The sequence below is a fragment of the Mercenaria mercenaria genome, chromosome 16 (genome assembly GCF_021730395.1).
Source record: "Mercenaria mercenaria strain notata chromosome 16, MADL_Memer_1, whole genome shotgun sequence".
Classification (NCBI taxonomy): Eukaryota; Metazoa; Mollusca; class Bivalvia; order Venerida; family Veneridae; genus Mercenaria; species Mercenaria mercenaria.
Window position 1 is genome coordinate 63,434,818 of NC_069376.1, and position 16,056 is coordinate 63,450,873.

The 16,056-nt window shown below is 34.1% G+C and overlaps 2 protein-coding genes across 2 annotated transcripts; one reads left to right on the plus strand and one right to left on the minus strand.

Moving 5' to 3' along the window:
- The first annotated feature begins 1,555 nt into the window (after nucleotides 1-1,555).
- On the plus strand, nucleotides 1,556-2,893 carry LOC123543535 (uncharacterized). The gene is made up of 4 exons (XM_045329601.2): nucleotides 1,556-1,674; nucleotides 1,872-2,024; nucleotides 2,325-2,424; nucleotides 2,658-2,893. Exons 1-4 carry the CDS (start codon nucleotides 1,672-1,674, stop codon nucleotides 2,876-2,878), a joined length of 477 nt encoding a protein of 158 aa, XP_045185536.2. The 5' UTR covers nucleotides 1,556-1,671; the 3' UTR covers nucleotides 2,879-2,893.
- On the minus strand, nucleotides 1,665-6,664 carry LOC128549760 (uncharacterized). The gene is made up of 5 exons (XM_053527257.1): nucleotides 5,626-6,664; nucleotides 4,761-4,903; nucleotides 3,038-3,337; nucleotides 2,039-2,122; nucleotides 1,665-1,778 (listed from the first exon to the last, which is right to left on the minus strand). The coding sequence occupies exons 1-3, from the start codon at nucleotides 6,256-6,258 to the stop codon at nucleotides 3,103-3,105; spliced, it is 1,011 nt and encodes a 336-aa protein (XP_053383232.1). The 5' UTR covers nucleotides 6,259-6,664; the 3' UTR covers nucleotides 1,665-1,778; nucleotides 2,039-2,122; nucleotides 3,038-3,102.
- Between the last annotated feature and the right edge of the window lie 9,392 nt (nucleotides 6,665-16,056).

Below are 16,056 nucleotides of genomic sequence, written 5' to 3' on the forward strand. Positions count from 1 at the left end.
GCCCACTGAACCCTTATAATATGCAGCAGCGGTGGTGGTTTGTACTGGTGAGATGGGAGATAATTAAATCTGAAATAAAATGCAGCAAACTTGCTTATTTCCCCTTTCCCAGCCGCTTGTTCAATATGTATTCAAGTGTATCTATTTTGCACGGGTATCACGAGTATCACGGGAAATCTCTGTTTTTTGTTACATGTGCTCTGAAAATATATGAAAAGTAAAGGTAAGATGTTTTTATTATTATGTGGATCTTAGATATTTCATATATATAATAATAATATTCGACGCTTTCATATTTAGATTATATACTGATATATGCTGAGCTTGAAAAAATATTTTCTTCCATTGTTAAAAAAAAGAAAGTATTGCAGTCTGTGCAGTGTGTTATTCTGTTATTCCAGTGAAACAGTGTGATTACACAGAGTTTAGCTGTTTAGTATAACATCCTTACTGGCCGTCTCTAATGCCCGTTTCAGCATTCTAGCTGAATCCCCGCCAAACACACACACAGCTGCATCTATCAGGTCGGAGACATCCCCTGGATTGAGAGACATTCTCTCGATCTAAACATTGTCTCTCGTTCGAAAGACAAAATGTCATTCGATCGAAAGACTCAAATTAGCTTAAGCAATGAAAATCATTGAAGGAGTAATTAAAACTCTCTTTTTAGAATGCGCAAATGTATTTCAAATATAGAAACTTATCTTTCTTTTATCAATTTTCAAAATCAAAATTATTTTGGGAATTTTGTTTAAGCATTGTAATGCTTAAGCAAACTTCTATGACAATGTGTTTCGTGTAAAGTTTACTTGAAATAACAAGTTGTTTCAATGAATAAATAATGCGACTGTAATGAAATGATTGTTTTAATAATGATTTCATGTTTTTTCAACACTTAAGCTAAATACAGTCTTTCGATCGAAAGACATTTTGTCTTTCAAACGAGAGACAGTGTTTAGATCTAGAGACTGTCTCTCAATCCAGGGGAAGTCTCCGACCTGTCTATGCCAGCAGATCTTGCTGACTGTGTTTTACAGGCCAAAGACTTTTGGATTAAGAAGGCATTCGTTCAACAGGTCTGGTTTCATTGCCCGAAGGAGCTATATAGCTAGAACGAGCTAAAATAGCTCGTTCTAGCTATATATCGAACAAAAGAAGGGTACAAAACCGTCTTTTTTCATATTTATCCGAATTATCGAAAGTAGACGGAACGTATGTCACTCGCTTTTCACTTGTACTTGGCAATATGAAATGTTTTGTCAACATCAAACCTCCACTTTTTTTAGGAAATCTGGCGTAAAAAACAAGGGCTTTTGAATAACACCTACAATATGGGGTGAAAAACATATAAATAGATAAATGTCACTGAAAATTAAGCTGTTACACGATTTCTGTTCAACTTCCGCATCCTGGTGACCGTTGATCATACGGATTCAGCAGCTAATTTAAACGAATTCTTTGTTTTTTATTAATTAACTACAGGGTGTTCCCGTAATTAAATTGGTTTTTTATTTATTTTTTTATTGTTTGTTTTTTTCTCAAAATGTTTATTTTATTCCATCATATGACTTCCTGTACACGGGTTTTGGACTTCCTGTACACGGGTTTTGTGACCTTCAGACGATTCATATCAATTTTCCAGTGTCTGTCTTAAGCGTTTTTCAGTGCACTATGGTGAGTTTTTTTTAATAATGATAATTGTAATAGTTAAGAATTACCATAAACATATTCACATAATTATTTCTGTTACTCGTCCTCCGTACATTCGTCTTCATCCTCTGAAATGTTAATAAAGATACTTAGATCATCTCAATTTTTTATAATAATAATAGTGTATATTACAATATATTTAATGTGACATCATCTATTAGAAAACAAATGGCAAAAACCCTGGAAAGAATGTAAAGGGTCAAAAATCAAGAGCAAAAAACCACCATAAAGGATCAGTGGTAGTGGAATACATAACTGATGCTGAGAAAAGGGCACAGACTACGTATAATAGGAAGCCTACAATTCTTAAAAAGGTAAAATTCATTACCTGTGTCACTTTCAACAGCTGTAGCATTCTCTAAAGCAACTACCACTTCCTTATAAAACATCAGCATTTCATTTTTAGTTTTCCCTGCAATATGTATATATAATAACGTGGCTTCAATTAAAAAATTTTTCATACAACACCTTTTAAGTTCTGAAGTATACTTTATACATTTTCATAATAACATAACAACCTAGACGTATTATTCTTGATTCATATGTAGTAAAAAAAGAGACACACATGCGCGCGAGAATACATTGCACCTTATAGGGTTGTGATAATATTATAGATTCAAGAGTTGTCTACTATGACAAAAGAAGAATTTAGTCTAGACTGGAAGACTGAATCAGGTGTCTGTGGCAATTGGAAAAGTAAGGGATGTTCAATAGGTATGTTTTTACAGTGAAAATAATAATAATAATAATAATGACGTTTATAATTAGAGTAATAAAAAGGTTAGTTTTTAAAAATGTGTTCCATTTCTTTGGGTATTTTCTGTATGTTCTCTATATACGTCAGATATACGCATTTCAGTTTTTAATATTTAAATATTATTAACTTACATTGAAAAATCAACGTGTAAAATTTCATACAAATAGAGCTATTATATTAACAACTGTAGGGAATACTAGTACACCGCATACACCAGTCGAAACAGCGGCAGTGGCACTTGAGGAGTTGCAGCCTTCATCCTCTTTGGTATACCCAGACCCGCCAGAAGTACCAGAAGAGGAAGCTATTCACGAAGGGGAAAAAACAAAATGTGACATTTGTCACAGAATGTCCGCTTCTAATAAAAAAAAAAGACCTGTGGCTCAATTGCGAGTACAGGAAGAAATGTGATTTTTGGGTCCATACGCTGTGTGTTGGTATTGTTGCTAAGACTGAAAGTGATTTGGAAGACATCAAATTTTCTGCCCTACACACATTAAATCGTACATGAAATAAATTTCTAATATTATGATAAAATAAAATAATTTTGTACTGGTTTAATCATTTTACCTCTTATTTTTTGCCACTGAGTCTCTAAAACAAACGCCTCGTCAGTGTTGCCATGTTTGTGAATGTCACTGATGCCTTCCTCTATAATGCTCGTTATCTGTTGTTTGGTCTTTTTTTTCAATAGCATGAAACTTTGTACGATCAAGGGGTGTTGTAAATACTGGCGTTAAAGACAACCCCTTACCAGGCACCATTCCTCTTTCAATGGATGCCAGGTATGCATTTAAATTTTCTTCACAGGTTCTTTCAAATCTGATTAAACCCACATCCAGTCTTTCGCCAGAAACTGATGTGTGGTCACTAAATAAAGTAAATATGTGTCCTTTTAAAGACTTACTTTTTATCTCAATAAACATTTTAGCATAAAATGTAAAACGTTAGCTTGCATTTATTACATTATGTAAATGGAATTTGGTTCAGTAACTTAAAACGGTTATTATATAGTCATCACAATATGTTTACGACATATGGTGTCCCATTACTGCCATATCATAAACAGAATAAAAACAACACGCTACTAAAGTTTCAAATGTCTAAACAGCAAGCGATGGAGTATGTGTAAACGACGATGGATAATAACAAATTGAAAGTAGCATAGGTGACAATTTGGCTATGGAGAAAAAATCTTATTTTTGGTTTTCATTCTATTGTATTCTGATCTGACTCTAACGTGACACCATATGTTATTAAGTTATTTTGAACAGTAAATATAAGTATCATTAGAGATAATTTTGAAATATAGTCCTACGTATCTTAAAGACAAATTTCATATAAAACGTTGTCATTAATCCATCCAGCATTCTATATCGGCCCAATATCAAACCGACGTCGTTGTCTATAACGGCTCGATATCGGCTTCAATATTGGTTGGAAATAAGAATGATGTCGGCCCGACATCGGCAGACGTTATCGGGCCGACATCATAATGACATTGGTCCGATAATGGCAAACGATATTTGTCCATCATCAAAATGATATCGGCTCGATATTGGCAGATGATTGCTTTATCAAAGTTGTGTTAAAATAAACACTTTATAAAATCTCGGAGTAATTTTCTTGAGAACTGATGTGTCTCGCATCATTTGTATGACTCTTATTAATTTTTATTGATATACTATTTATACAGTTACGTAAGCTTTATGTATATTCTTAACACTATTAAAATTGTTAAATTAAAATTTTAAACCTATTTATATTTTCAATATTTATTTTTAATTACAAATATTTCTATGGCGGCATTTTACATATAAATAAAAATGCATATTAATTATTACCTCCCTTTATTATATGTAAAATTCTGATAAATACCGTCTACAATTTTGTTTGGAACCTAGTTTTATTAATTCTGGCATTCATCATATTTGCTTAATAAATTAGCACATATAAACAACTATATAACTTTTTCAGATTTATCATAATATATATAAAAATATAGTTATATTACAGAATCCAATACATGCCAGGTGTCAATCTGACGTACAAAATAGTTACACTGATTGATGTCGATCTACCGATTTAAATATTTTGCGGCACTACAACTGCCGGATGTCGGCCCTACATCGGCACATTTTGCCGACATTCCGACATTATACGTATATCGGGCCGATATAGTCATGCTGGCTGTGAAAGTGTTTATTGTAAATAACATATTTCTTTTATATATACAAATTATGGGAAAAATGTAAAGCACGAAAAGGCAATTAGCAATACATTTTGAACAAACCTATATTCTTCTCTTGCATTGCTTAAATATCTAAGGCTTCTCATTTTCACCCTCCATTCAAAGATTTCCGTGGAAAAATCTCGATGGTACAGAGTATCTAACTCTTCTGGCATGCACATCTCTTTAAATGTGTTTTCTCTTATCTGAATACATTAAAATAATACATGTTGAAGGAAGTAATAACCACTATTTCATTTATTACATTATAATATTTTTAAAAAGAGGGTTGATTTAAAAAATAGAAAAATGTTTTAATATTTTTTTTAATTTAAAATTTGGCTTTTACCCCAGTGACTGAGAATGCGTGGTGGTCATGGTGTTTTCAAATAAGTTATTTCAATTTAATATATAGGCAATGCGAATTATAACATACTCAAGGCTGCCATCTTATTTAAAAATAAATCGTCTCGTTTGCCTAAAAACAATGTGTATTATTATATACTTGCGGCGGGCATTTTAAAATATTTTTATTAAGACATGATATGTTTAATTTAAATTTTATCTTACTTTACTATTTATGTACAATGAACTACTATATAAAATATACGGGAAATTCATTCGTCCTTGATATAGTACTTTTAAAATAAATAGCAAGGAGTGATATTTGTGGTCGTCACTTCGTTTAAATAATTAATTTATCTTTAACCGATTCTGAGATATTTAGATTTAAATAGACCGAACATGACCAAATATGGCAGACTAATGTGATAAGAAACATATTTTATGCAAATGTAATAGCATATTTAGAAACAAGATGGCCACCGCGCATGCGTACTACTTGTGGTTAAACCGAACCCTATACTACTTTTGATTTTAATTATTGTATATAATCTTTTATCAGAATATAAATATTATAGAAATTAACCTTTTCTAGCAAATTCAAATTTCTGCAAACATTGACCCAGTGATGTTGCTTTGGAATGCCTGGAGGTAGCCATCTCTTTGCCCTACGATTGTATGCCTCTAAGACAAAATCACCCCCTTCTCCTTTGCTGATATTGCCAGAAACAGAAAACGACTCATTCTTACATATGAAATCCTTTACTGCTGTTGGAGCTAACACGCGAGTTTTAAAATCTCTGTACATGATCTCCTGATAATTTGTATTATTTAAGCCATAGAACAATTTCATAAATTTACTTTTACCAGCCATAATGTAATCGGTATTATTTCGCCTTGTACCACAACGAAATGCAAATATTGCCAGCACGTAGTTTAAGACGACATCGCACATGAAACGGAAATTTCTATCCTTACAGCTGCCTATGTATGTATATAGACCAGCTACAGTTGGAGCTTCATCTTGTGAAATGTAAGTAGTTAATATTTCATCAATAGTACCGTAAAAGAATATTGTTAAGATCATCCATGACTTATGATGGTTTGTGCATGCCTTACAGCACATAAGTGCACGTGGTGTGCGATAACCAAGCATCTTTGCAAGATCTTGCAGGCAAACGTCCCAAAGAAGTTTGAAACAGGCCTTTACGGCAGTCATTTCTATGTGTCCTAGCCCGGGAACAAGCAATATATCACGTAGATCATCATTTTTTTCGATCAAACGTGATCCTAGAACATAGGGAAGGCCATCACATCCTACACATGTCCATGTTCTGTTATCTCCTACATGACACTGGTCTTGTACATGCTGTCCATGTAAATATAAATACAGTTTCGATATTGTTCATATTTCCTAAAGCGATATAGGGGTTATCATATAAATTAAAATAAAAAATTAACAAATTTCATACTTTGTGCTTTACGTAACTTTAAAATGTATAATTATGTGTAATGTCACATTTACAGGTATAAGTTGAATTTACGGGTAATAAATTTTTTAATATGAATTAGATGAAGCAGAATTATAAATTTTGCCACAGATGTACTTTAAATGACTAGAATTACTCCAAAACATTTACATATATTCTTTGTACATTGTATATTTTCAAAGATAGTACAGCATTACCTTGAGTACTTTTTTTACAGAGTCATATGAGCAAGGGTTAAACAACGCAGGTTCTCCTACTTTAACATGTTGTTTATCATCCGGGTGGCAACTGGTCGCCCATGCATAGGGATCCGCAAAGTCTATTTTGTTTATTGGACCAATGAACCCTTTAAAAAAATAACAAATAACAACTTAGAAGCGTTCCAGTGAACTAATCGTGGTATATATATATACATGTTGTTAAGATAAATAAATATGTTCCTTCTTAATTATAGTTAAGTTTTATAATTATTAAATAAATTATGTACTGAAAGAACCATCCGGTTAAAAAGTATGGATGATTTATAGTACACACTTAATGTAAATGTAACAATTTTTTATTATTTTCTAAACATGGTGTTAAAATAAAACTTTTATCAATTTACATATACGATGGTGTTTAAGTTAATCGTGTTAAACCTTGACATGTGGAAAAAAACATCTTAACCCTTGCGCATGCGTTAACTTTTGGTATTGTTCTTGTTTCTTCCTTGTGTTACTTATGTACCGGAAGTCCTACCACCTTATAGTGTGTGGTATTACGCGACTGTGTAATTCCGATTTACGGACTATAAATTAATACCGCTTATAGTAATATACTAATATTTTGCAATTGCATTGTCAGTTAGAATTTAATATAGATAATTATACACAGACGAAAGTAAAGGGTTAAGTGTTTGTACCTCTACATGGGGACATAAGAACACCTCTTTCATATTATTTGTTAGTGTTAACTGTTACATTAACTTACCATCTATCCTTTGCTGTACGTTGTCTGTTCCTTTATTTTCTGTAACGATTGCCTTAAGCCTACTTGCAAGGAAACAATTTCTTATAGTATCAAACTTGCTTTCAGCTTCCTTTATATAATGCCTAATACTGGCAACTGTGGTACTATTATTTTCCTGGAACAACCACTGTCTAGGAGTAAGATGTGGACTTTCCTGTAAATTACTATATAATGCTGGTGTAATGTGCAGAAGCATAGTGATAACAGATGCAGTTGTTTTGTGTCCAAAGGTAACTCTCCAGTTTCTAGCAATCACCTGATTATTATCAAAAAATGTTATTTGATCACTGTTACGCTCATTTTGCACTGGTTGTTGGGCATTTGCTTTCAGCCAGCGTTGTAAGCTGCTATAACTACCACAAGCTGTTTGTCGATTGTTTAATTGTGCAACAACCTTACTTCCACTTAAATAGTAATTTACAAGATTCTTGCAAAATTGCAAGGGGGCTACGTGTGTTAGGCGTCTGGCTTTGTATATACTGTCAACTGCAGTAACAATACATACTTCTTTTTTAGGATTGTTACCATTACCTGCAGCAGACTTCACAAACCTAACTAAAACATCATTTCTATCATTTAACCACTGAGTGATTTTGAAATTTGACAAATTACCTGGATCTCTATAATCTACACTACTTAAAACACTGTCTTTCTCAATATCACTTGATATTCTTTTACCTATAGCTTCAGCAATATCAACCAGTTCATTCGAATCAACATTATGCAATATGTCATCAATAATTTCCTCTTTTTTCCAACTGTTTTTCCGTTTTGAGGTAGAAAGACTCAGAAAATTAGCATTAACATAGTCTATACAAATCTGACAAATAGCACTGGCATTTCTGGGAATAAGATCACTTTTTTTCATATAGTTAAGGACATCTACTTTTATTTTTTTGTGACGAATTTGGTGGATATAACTGGCATTACCATTACTAAACTGGTCGTGATGTCTACAGGCACATGAGCAAGGCATATTTATGATGAATAAGTTTCACCTCTATGTGACATTGTACACTGCTTTGTTTACAAGTGCACCCCGTGCATGTAATAGTACAAACAAAAGTAAGCGGAATTTATTATGCAATTATTTATTACAGAATTTTCTATGATTTTCATTTTTTTTTTTCAATACATAAAAAAATTACAACAATAGCACATACATTTGCTTACACCCCTTACTAATTAACTAAAACAATAGATTTCGTTTAAACTGCTTATTTGTTTACATAACCGACCAAGGCGAACAACTCCGATTGACACAGTAGGAGTTCACAGAAGAAAACAGCGTTGAAAACCATCGATTAATGTTAAAACAGGCGCATATTGTAGGTGTTATTCAAAGGCCCTTGTTTTTTACGCCAAATTTTCTAAAAAAAGTGGAGGTTTGATGTTGACAAAACATTTCATATTGCCAAGTACAAGTGAAAAGCGAGTGACATACGTTCCGTCTACTTTCGATAATTCGGATAAATATGAAAAAAAGACGGTTTTGTACCCTTCTTTTGTTCGATATATAGCTAGAACGAGCTATTTTAGCTCGTTCTAGCTATATAGCTCCTTCGGGCAATGAAACCAGACCTGTTCAATCTAAATTCTGTCACTTGTTCGAAAGTTTGAAAGACTCAAATTAGCTTAAGGCGATATTGGTTACGGCGATTATTGGTTCATAATTTTTTTTTTGTATTCATGACTTTGCTTTAAAACGCACCATTTTTTTCTGTAGAAATTAATATTTTTTATTGTGAAAAGGACATCCAGCCCCTTTCTCTTTTTGGCACGGAAATACCCGATGTTACTAACCGTTATTTTCCGCTGCCGCACGAGCGATTGGAAGATACCATTTATGAAAGAAAGGGTAGATGGCAGATTTGAAATATGAATGAAAAACTGGAATGAAACGTAAACATCGAAAAGAAGTCGAAATATTAAGGAAGAAATGTAACATTTTTAGGATTCGATCAATACAGTGATATGCAATTACTGAAAAAATGACCTGCAAACTGCAAACAATTGTAAATAAACCCTTATTGCAACTACTGTCCATTATCCAATGAAATCGTCTGCTTGGTTTGACCTACTATATATATGGAAATTCAAATTTTGACCTTCAGAAATATAGCATTTGCCAAGTATTACACATTGACTAACAAAGTTATCAAGATGGCTTGTCTTAGCAGTTGCTGGATTTCTGTTCACCGTTTTTGTTCTTCCCTGTTCCAGAGGGTGAGGTCTTTTGCCCTGCGGCTTGGCCAGTCGCAGGGCGAGGGTGGGACTTGTAAGTATATTTTCAATATTTCATTTTCAGTCAATTTTCTGGCTGTCTTTTTCTTTTTACGAATTCAGTTATAGACTTAAAGATACGTTTACTGACAGTTTGGAAATATTTGAATGTTCATGCATGTGCTCAAGTTAAGAAAATTGTGCTGCTGAACTCGAACTGGGTATTCGGCTACCAACAGTTCGTGTGAGCAATACTGTACTCCAGTGATTTATATACATGTACTAAACTGTATATTTATTTTACTGAAGATTTGAAAAGTATTAGTTTTGAATGTGTGAAATCATACCTAAACTATCACACTGGATGGCCATAGCTTTCGCAGAAGTGGTGGTTCCAACACTGTGGCAGTGGAGGATTCATCGCAGAAGTAGTGGAGAAATATGGCCGTGAACTATATTTACGCTTTCATCGGTACTTTTTCTAACAAGCGTTTCACGTTTGACTGAAAACAACCAATGAGACGGGAGCCCACATGTGTATTCTTCTGCTGCCACAAACTCTTGTTCAGTGCATTTTTTGTCATTAATGTAAACACTTCTGTACAGTTCGACAAAGGACTGCGGTTTCTGTAGAATTCCCATTAAAAATGGTAAGAGCTTTTACAAAACGACCCCTGAGCACATTTGCAGTCCGACGCTGCCGAGCAAAAACTTTTTCTCCATAATCGATGATTTTTCATTGCAAGCATACAAAATGATCGACCAAAAATCATTCCAACGCAGTGTGCGGTGGGTACGCTGTAATGAAAAAATTCACCTATTACGAAGAAATAGTTTTTGCTTGACAGGGCCGTACTTGTGATTTGCTGCAAACATGCTCTGGGGTCGTTTTGTACAATATTTTACCATTTTTAATGGGAATTCTAGAAAAATGGCAGTCCTTTGTCAAACTGAACAGAAGTGTTTACATTAATGACAAAGAATTGCACTTGAACAAGTGTTTCTGGTTGGAAGAGTACACATGTGGGCTCCTGCCTCACTGATTGTTTTCAGTCAAATGTGAAAAGGCCATTAGAAAATGTACCGATGATAGCATAAATGTATATAGTTTGTGGGCCATATTTCTCCTCCGCTTCTGCGATGAATCCTACACTGCTACGGCTTTGGAACCACCACTTCTGTAAAAGCTATGGCCAGTGTGACTATATCCATGTCAAATTTTAGACAGGCTTACCATGGCTTAGTGGCTGCTTTTTAATTTCTGACTTTTGCTGCTGCTGCAGTTTGACTGTCACAATATAAAACAAACTGTACGGAGTAGTTTGACTGTCAAATTTCTATTTGTATCTATCTATCTAACTATGTATACAGTGAGTGCCATGCCCTCTTTCCCACTTTTTATATATGATATGAAAAATTGTGGAAAAATATGTTTTGTCGTGAAAATGAAGATATTCTAAGGCAATGTTATTTTCATAAATAATGGTAGCTTAAGATAAAAAATTCAGCACACCCGTTTATGCTTGATTTGGACGGGAGCAGCAACTATAAACAAAAAATAAGAAAAAGCGGCGTTTAGATTTTTGGAAGCCAGGACTAAAATAATGGTATTATTTAGGATTAAATTAGGAAATTGTTGTTAAGGCCTACAGCAAAATAAGCTTTTTTATATGAAGCCAAAGTTTGAAAGCATTAAAAAGCAAGGTTTCTTTCTCCAGTTACATTTTCTGTATTAATATTTTCATTTCAAAAAGTTTGACCCTTTCTGTGTTGAAGATTTCAGAAGAACTGGGCAACTGGTTCAGAAGATATGACACTCTAAAGTTGAAGAAGATTGTTAAAAATTACCATTTTAGCATGACATGCATTTTTTAATTTATTAGAAATGCGTACCTATTTAAAACAAATTTTAGATTATATGGATCTGTTTTGGGTGTTTATACTATAGCACAGCCATCTACTTTCATCAGGAAACAGTTCACTTTAAAGAAAAACAGCATTTCCTGGTTTGATAGTTTTTCAAAAAATATACTCCAAACTGAAGCCAAAATAGCATTTTTAGCTCATCTGATTTTTTGAAAAAAAATGATGAGTTATTGTCATCACTTGAGCGGTTGTCGGCGTCGGCGTCGGCGTCGGCGTTGCCTGGTTAAGTTTTATGTTTAGGTCAGCTTTTCTCCTAAACTATCAAAGCTATTGCTTTGAAATTTGGAATACTTGTTCACCATCATAAGCTGACCCTGTATAGCAAGACACATAACTCCACCTTGCTTTTTGCAAGATTTATGGCCCCTTTTGTACTTAGAAAATATCAGATTTCTTGGTTAAGTTTTATGTTTAGGTCAACTTTTCTCCTAAACTATCAAAGCTATTGCTTTGAAAATTGGAATACTTGTTCACCATCATAAGCAGACCATGTACATCAAGAAACATAACTCCATCTTGCTTTTTGCCAGATTTATTGCCCCTTTTGGACTTAGAAAATCAGTTTTCTTGGTTAAGTTTTATGTTTAGGTCAGCTTTTATCCTAAACTATCAAAGCTATTGCTTTAAAACTTGCAACACTTGTTCACCATCATAAGTTGACCCTGTACAGAAAGAAACATAACTCCGTCCTGCTTTTTGCAAGATTTAGGGCCCCTTTTGGACTTAGAAAATATCAGATTTCTTGGTTAAGTTTTATGTTTAGGTCAACTTTTTCTCTTAAACTATCAAAGCTATTGCTTTGAAACTTGCAACACTTGTTCACCATCATAAGCTGACCCTGTGAAGCAAGCAACATAACTCCATCCTGCTTTTTGCAATAATTATTGCCCCTTTTGGACTTAGATAATCATTTTCTTGGTTGAGTTTTATGTTTAAGTCAACTTTTCTCATAAACTATCAAAGCTATTGCTTTAAAACTTGCAACAGTTTTTCACCATCATAAGTGGACACTGTACATCAAGAAACATAACTCTATCCTGCTTTTTGCAAGAATGATGGCCCTTTTTAGACTTAGAAAATCATGGGTAGGACAATATTTCTATTACACAAAAAAAATCAGATGAGCGTCAGCACCCGCAAGGCGGTGCTCTTGTTATACCTTTATTATATGCTGTCTTCAATAAACAATACAGGAAGCTTTAAATATATGTAACCTGACTTTTTCATTAGTCAATAGACACCACTTTAATACCATATTTTAACCTTCTTTATAATACTGCATGTATGCAAGTGCCTCGTATCCTTAGATGCACCAAATTTGTCCCAACAGTCACGGTTTGACTGTGTACCTCTTCTTTTGCTCACTGTTTTACAACAATATAAGATTTCTAAGATAAATCTGTCTTAAAATGTTCCTTAACCCTTATGTATATATATGTATTTCCGGCCAGCAAATGTGCTGATACAGATCACCCATACATCATACCAGTATTGAATCCTTGTCCCAACAGTCACAGTTTCTGTCCCAGCAGTCACAGCTGTATTAACTGCATAATTATATTCCTGTTCCAATATTTCTCTATTAAAATACAATCATGCATATTTTTATGTTCATTTCTTATCTATGGACATTTTCTAACAAGACTAACATAAAATTTATATCTTTAACATGTTTAAAGCAATTCTCAGAAATGTTTTTGTTACTACTTTAAGAAGTTTAAAAATTCCAAAAAATTGTACATGGATAACAGATTTCCAGAACTTTCATGTTTTCCAGCAAGAAGTAGTATTAACTTGTTGAAACCTGCAAGTTTAAAATACTTACTAAAGTGTTGAGGATAACTCATTGTCCTGGCAGTAGAAACTGTGACTGTTGGGACACTCAGGGTTTTTTCTAGCTGATTTGGGAACAATTAGCCTATACCCCCAAAATTGGGAATATTGACGCTTAAATGCTCCAAGTTCCAAAGGATAAAGTAAGGATGTGTTTAAGCACCTTCTCATACACTTGTTTCACATTTTAGAACATTTTTAACATACTTCCAAATACAAAATTGTCAATAAATTGGTCAATTTTTGTGCAATTTTGATGAATTTTTTTTTCAGAATTTAGATTGGGAATTTTTGCACTCATTTTGGAAAAAAACATACTTTTTGGCATTGGGAATACAGTCAAACCTGTGAACAAAGACCACTCTTCGGAACAAGCAAAAGTGGTCTTTGTTCACAGATGGTCTTTATTCGGGGGGAAGGGTCACTTCTCAGTCAGTCGTTATCATGCTGATAAAAAGTATTTTTACACCTTCTTGCTTTCTATATGTTCTATGTATTAATTCGGCCGGTGCAAACTTGCAAATTTTCAATCAAGCAGTAATTATTGTTTGCTGTAATGCAAAAGTTATGAAAATCCGGCATATTTCAAATATTTTCATGCCGGAACGGACCAGCTTGGTCGTTATTGGGGGGAAAATATGACCCTTGGGAATGAATCAGGCCGGTCGCTGGTTGCGGTCGCCAGGTGGTCGCTATTCAGGGCCTTTTTATGAGCATTTTTCTACTGAGGGACCAGAGACCGGTCGTTGTCGACAGGTGGTCGCTATTCACGGGTGGTCACTAGCACAAGTTTGACTGTATAGCCAAATAACGGCTATAAAAACAGCCGAAAAAAAAAACACTGACTTTATACCTAGAACTGTATGTTGTAACAAAATTAAATTTCTAGAATAAAACGGATAAACCTCGGAAAGCGAAGAATTCAGAAATTGGGTGTGAAATTGAAATAAGTCTGAAAACAAGACAGCTGCAGAGACACAAAGATGTAGATCTAACAAAGATCTATATATACTAAAATTTGTTTTGGACACACATTTCTAATGAATTAAAAAAATGCATATTGCTCTAAAATGACAATTTTTCACAATCTTCTTCAACATTCCAGTGTGATATCTTCGAAACAGGTTGCAAGATTCCTCTGAAATTTTCAATACAGAAAGGATCAAACCTCTTGAAATGAAAATATTATACAAGAAATGTAATTGAAAAAAAAAACACCCTTGCTTTCAAACACTGGCTTCATTATTTTGCTCAAGGCCATACATACTTATTTCAAGCCTGACAAAAGCATCCAGTACTGTTTAGTAAAAGTTTTTATTCACAAATCAGCTTTATTTCATGAATGGATATTTACAAATTAAGTGATCTGTCATCATAATACATACATGTGTATATAGATAAAACTTAAACAAGTGGACAGCTTATTCAATGAATAATTGTTATATGTCTATATAAAAGCAAAATTAGGATTATTTTGTTTTACCAAGCATGGTACTAAAGAGTGAGTAATAAAGACAAATAGAAAAATTAAGCCTGCACAAGAGGCTAAAATGTCTCACAAGTCTAAGCTCTTAACCCTTAGCCTGCTAAATTTCTAAAATGGACTGTTCCATCATTCAGTTTGGGCAATACCATTTATTATTCCAAGGGGTGTTCACTGAAAATTTACTAACCGAATAGCGAACAGTGCAGACCATGATCAGACTGCACGGATGTGCAGGCTGATCTTGGTCTGCACTGGTGGCAAAGGCAGAATCACTTGCCGCCAGCAGTCTAAAGGTCAATCTGACTAAAGTACTTGATCTTCTAAACGAAGATCTGAGAACGACCCATTCACATTCGTCTTCTGTATATTTCGGATTTCCATTATTGCTATTTTTATGTTATCCAATCAGACGACTTGTTCGATTGTGAAAGAGTAAGAAAAATATGCAGTTATTCCAGGACTCGAACCCGGGACCCCTCGCTTACAAAGCAAGTGGCCTACCGACTGAGCTAACCGGCTATCTGATACATTACGACATAAGAATTGTAAATATCAAAAGTCAATGCTACAGGTAGATTTGCAAGATGTTGTAAGCTAGGCTCTGATTGGCTATTGAAAGGGCCGTCAGAACGAGGCAATGAATAGGTCGTTTTCAGATCCTATGCGTAGCGTAATAGGATATGTACTTTAGTCAGATTGTCTAAAGGTAAACAGCCGGGATACAAACAGATTTGCACACAATCATGTGTCTGTCTGTTACAATCTTGTTTGTAGTGAGTTGCCATTTAGTAACTTCTGTTTGTCTGGTCTTTAGCTCACCTTAGCACAAGGTGAGCTATTTTGATCACCCGAAGTCTGTCACTGTGCTTCTCAACAATCTGACTGTTGACACCCTAGGGTCAGTTCTGAATTTGGATAACCTGGGGTCAAAAACTAGTTCGCTAGTTCAAGTCATAGAAAAACTGTGGCAACACTCTGTATAAAATCATGTAAAATCCTTGTTTAATAACACCCTAGAGGCCACATTTTATGTTTCTCCTAAAACTTTGTC

Bases quoted from the DNA above. Each gene is read 5' to 3' on its own strand.
- LOC128549760 (XM_053527257.1), bottom strand. From the start codon at position 6,258: ATGACTGCCGTAAAGGCCTGTTTCAAACTTCTTTGGGACGTTTGCCTG. The intron at 4,904-5,625 runs GTTAATTTCTAT...TAATGTATTCAG, and splicing joins ATTTGAATTTGCTAGAAAAG to ATAAGAGAAAACACATTTAA. The intron at 3,338-4,760 runs GTTTGTTCAAAA...TACTTTATTTAG, and splicing joins AATGCAAGAGAAGAATATAG to TGACCACACATCAGTTTCTG.
- LOC123543535 (XM_045329601.2), top strand. The intron at 2,025-2,324 runs GTAAAATTCATT...ATAATATTATAG, and splicing joins AGCCTACAATTCTTAAAAAG to ATTCAAGAGTTGTCTACTAT. The intron at 2,425-2,657 runs GTATGTTTTTAC...TAACAACTGTAG, and splicing joins AAGTAAGGGATGTTCAATAG to GGAATACTAGTACACCGCAT.